Here is a 1,855-nt window from a genome sequence, read left to right as displayed (position 1 = left end):
GTGCTCACAACGTGCACGGACGGACAGGATTTCCAGTTGTCTTCAGCCTGTGACAGTGGACACAAAGCTCGACGTGCCGTTTGATCAGTAACATCTGTCATCCTCCAAACTTCATTCTTTGTGCTGTGACTGATTCATAGAGCAAGAAATACAAATATTCTAAGAATTACTTTACCACAAGAAATGACTCTTCTTGTTTACCTTGATCTTTTATTGATGCAACTAATCCAAGCAGCAGCCTAAGAAGTCTTGAAGCAACGCAAGAGAAACCCAAGACAAGAGGGGATCTCCTTTTATCCAGAACATATTTCTGTTGTAACCAACGTCTTCAGGCTTTCATTGAATCACCTGGTTTTAGATCCTTGCTCTGTCCACGGTGGAAATGTCCTCGTTCCCCTCCGAAGGATCAGTTTCCTCACTTCTTCTCAGCAGTTTGTTCAGCACCTTTCTGAAGGTGCCGCTGAAGGCCGGACTTGAAAAGTAATACACCACGGGGTTGAGGACGCTGTTGAAATAGGTGAAACACACCGAAGTGTAAAACGCCAGGTTGGCCTCCTCAAAATACCGGCACTCGTTGTGCCAAACCTTCAGGATCCACACGGCGATGCGCGACATGGTGCTGGGAAGAAAGCAGGTGATGAAGATCAGAGCCACGGCCAGCACGAACCGAACGGCACGTTTGACTTTGCCCTTTTTGTCCAGGGTCCGGTTTCTGAGCTGCCAGCTGATCCTGACGGTGCAAAAGGCCACGATGGCGGCGGGCAGCAAAAACTGGATGACATAGAAAGCGTTGTGCCAGGTGGAAAAAGGAGTGAAGCTCATGCAGATGTTGAAGCTTTCACACTGAGTACGGTTGCTGCTGTAGAAGAAGTGCTCATCGGCAAGAAGGTATCCAGTCGCGAGGAAGATCAGAGCCCAAAGGCCGAGGGACACCCACAGGGCGTAGCCCAGGCCCAGGCGGCTGAGGCAGTTCAGCGGGTGGACGATCTTCAAATAGCGGTCGACAGCAACAGCCGTGAGGAAGAAGATCCCGGCTGCACGGTTGGCTGCCAGCATAAAGAGGAGGATGCGACACGGTGCATCGCCGTAGATCCAGTTCTTCCCCCGTCTGTAGTAATCTGCCCTGAACGGCAAACAGAACAGGACGACGGAGTCGGCCACGGCCAGGTGAGTCAGGTACACTGCGCTGGGCTTCCAAGTGTCCATGTGAAAGACGAACATCCACAGCGCCACGAAGTTCCCCATCAGCCCGAACATGAACTCCAGGATCAGTACTGGAGGCAAAACCTGGTCCAGGATGGGAGACTTAAAAGCGCAGCAACTGTCCGAGAGATTCATCTTCAGATGCAACGGTGACGCAGAGACGAGTCAATAAAAGTTTACAGCCGCAGCAAAGGGAACGATGTTTGCTCTCTGCTAAAGCTGCACGGACAAACAAACGGAGAAGTGGACCGAGCATCTGAGCCCCGCGTTATCTGTGGGGGGGCTGACCCAAAGGAGCATGGTAACAAATGTTATCTGTGGGGGGGCTGACCCAAAGGAGCATGGTAACAAACGTAAATGTGATCCGTCTGGGGACAGCACCTTCATTATCAAATGCTTAGACCAGGGAGGCTCATGGGACCGGAAAGGGCTGCAAAGGAAACACGGTGAGGATCATAAAGAGCTGACGACAAACCAGAACCCTGAAGAAAACACGGGAACACACAGCCGAAACACTTCCACTTGACCCGTTTCACCTTCGAGATGTTCCAGAGGTGTGGCGGGGATTTGAGAGCAGCTCCTGTCAAGTTTAATGAATGTTTCCGAGATCGTTTTATCTTCCGTAGCTCGTTCCACAGTTTCAGCAAACGTT

The 1,855-nt window shown here is 51.2% G+C and overlaps 1 protein-coding gene across 1 annotated transcript; it reads right to left on the bottom strand.

Moving 5' to 3' along the window:
* Positions 1-354: 354 nt before the first annotated feature.
* LOC119424637 (hydroxycarboxylic acid receptor 2-like) lies at positions 355-1,338 on the bottom strand. The gene has a single exon (XM_037692124.1). The coding sequence runs from the start codon at positions 1,336-1,338 to the stop codon at positions 355-357; it is 984 nt and encodes a 327-aa protein (XP_037548052.1).
* Positions 1,339-1,855: the final 517 nt, after the last annotated feature.

Source organism: Nematolebias whitei, chromosome 18 (genome assembly GCF_014905685.2).
Source record: "Nematolebias whitei isolate Nwh7 chromosome 18, NemWhi1, whole genome shotgun sequence".
Lineage (NCBI taxonomy): Eukaryota > Metazoa > Chordata > Actinopteri > Cyprinodontiformes > Rivulidae > Nematolebias > Nematolebias whitei.
The sequence above is the reverse complement of the archived record's forward strand: the minus strand, read 5'-3'. Positions and strand labels throughout refer to the sequence as shown.

Bases quoted from the DNA above. Each gene is read 5' to 3' on its own strand.
- LOC119424637 (XM_037692124.1), bottom strand. From the start codon at position 1,338: ATGAATCTCTCGGACAGTTGCTGCGCTTTTAAGTCTCCCATCCTGGAC.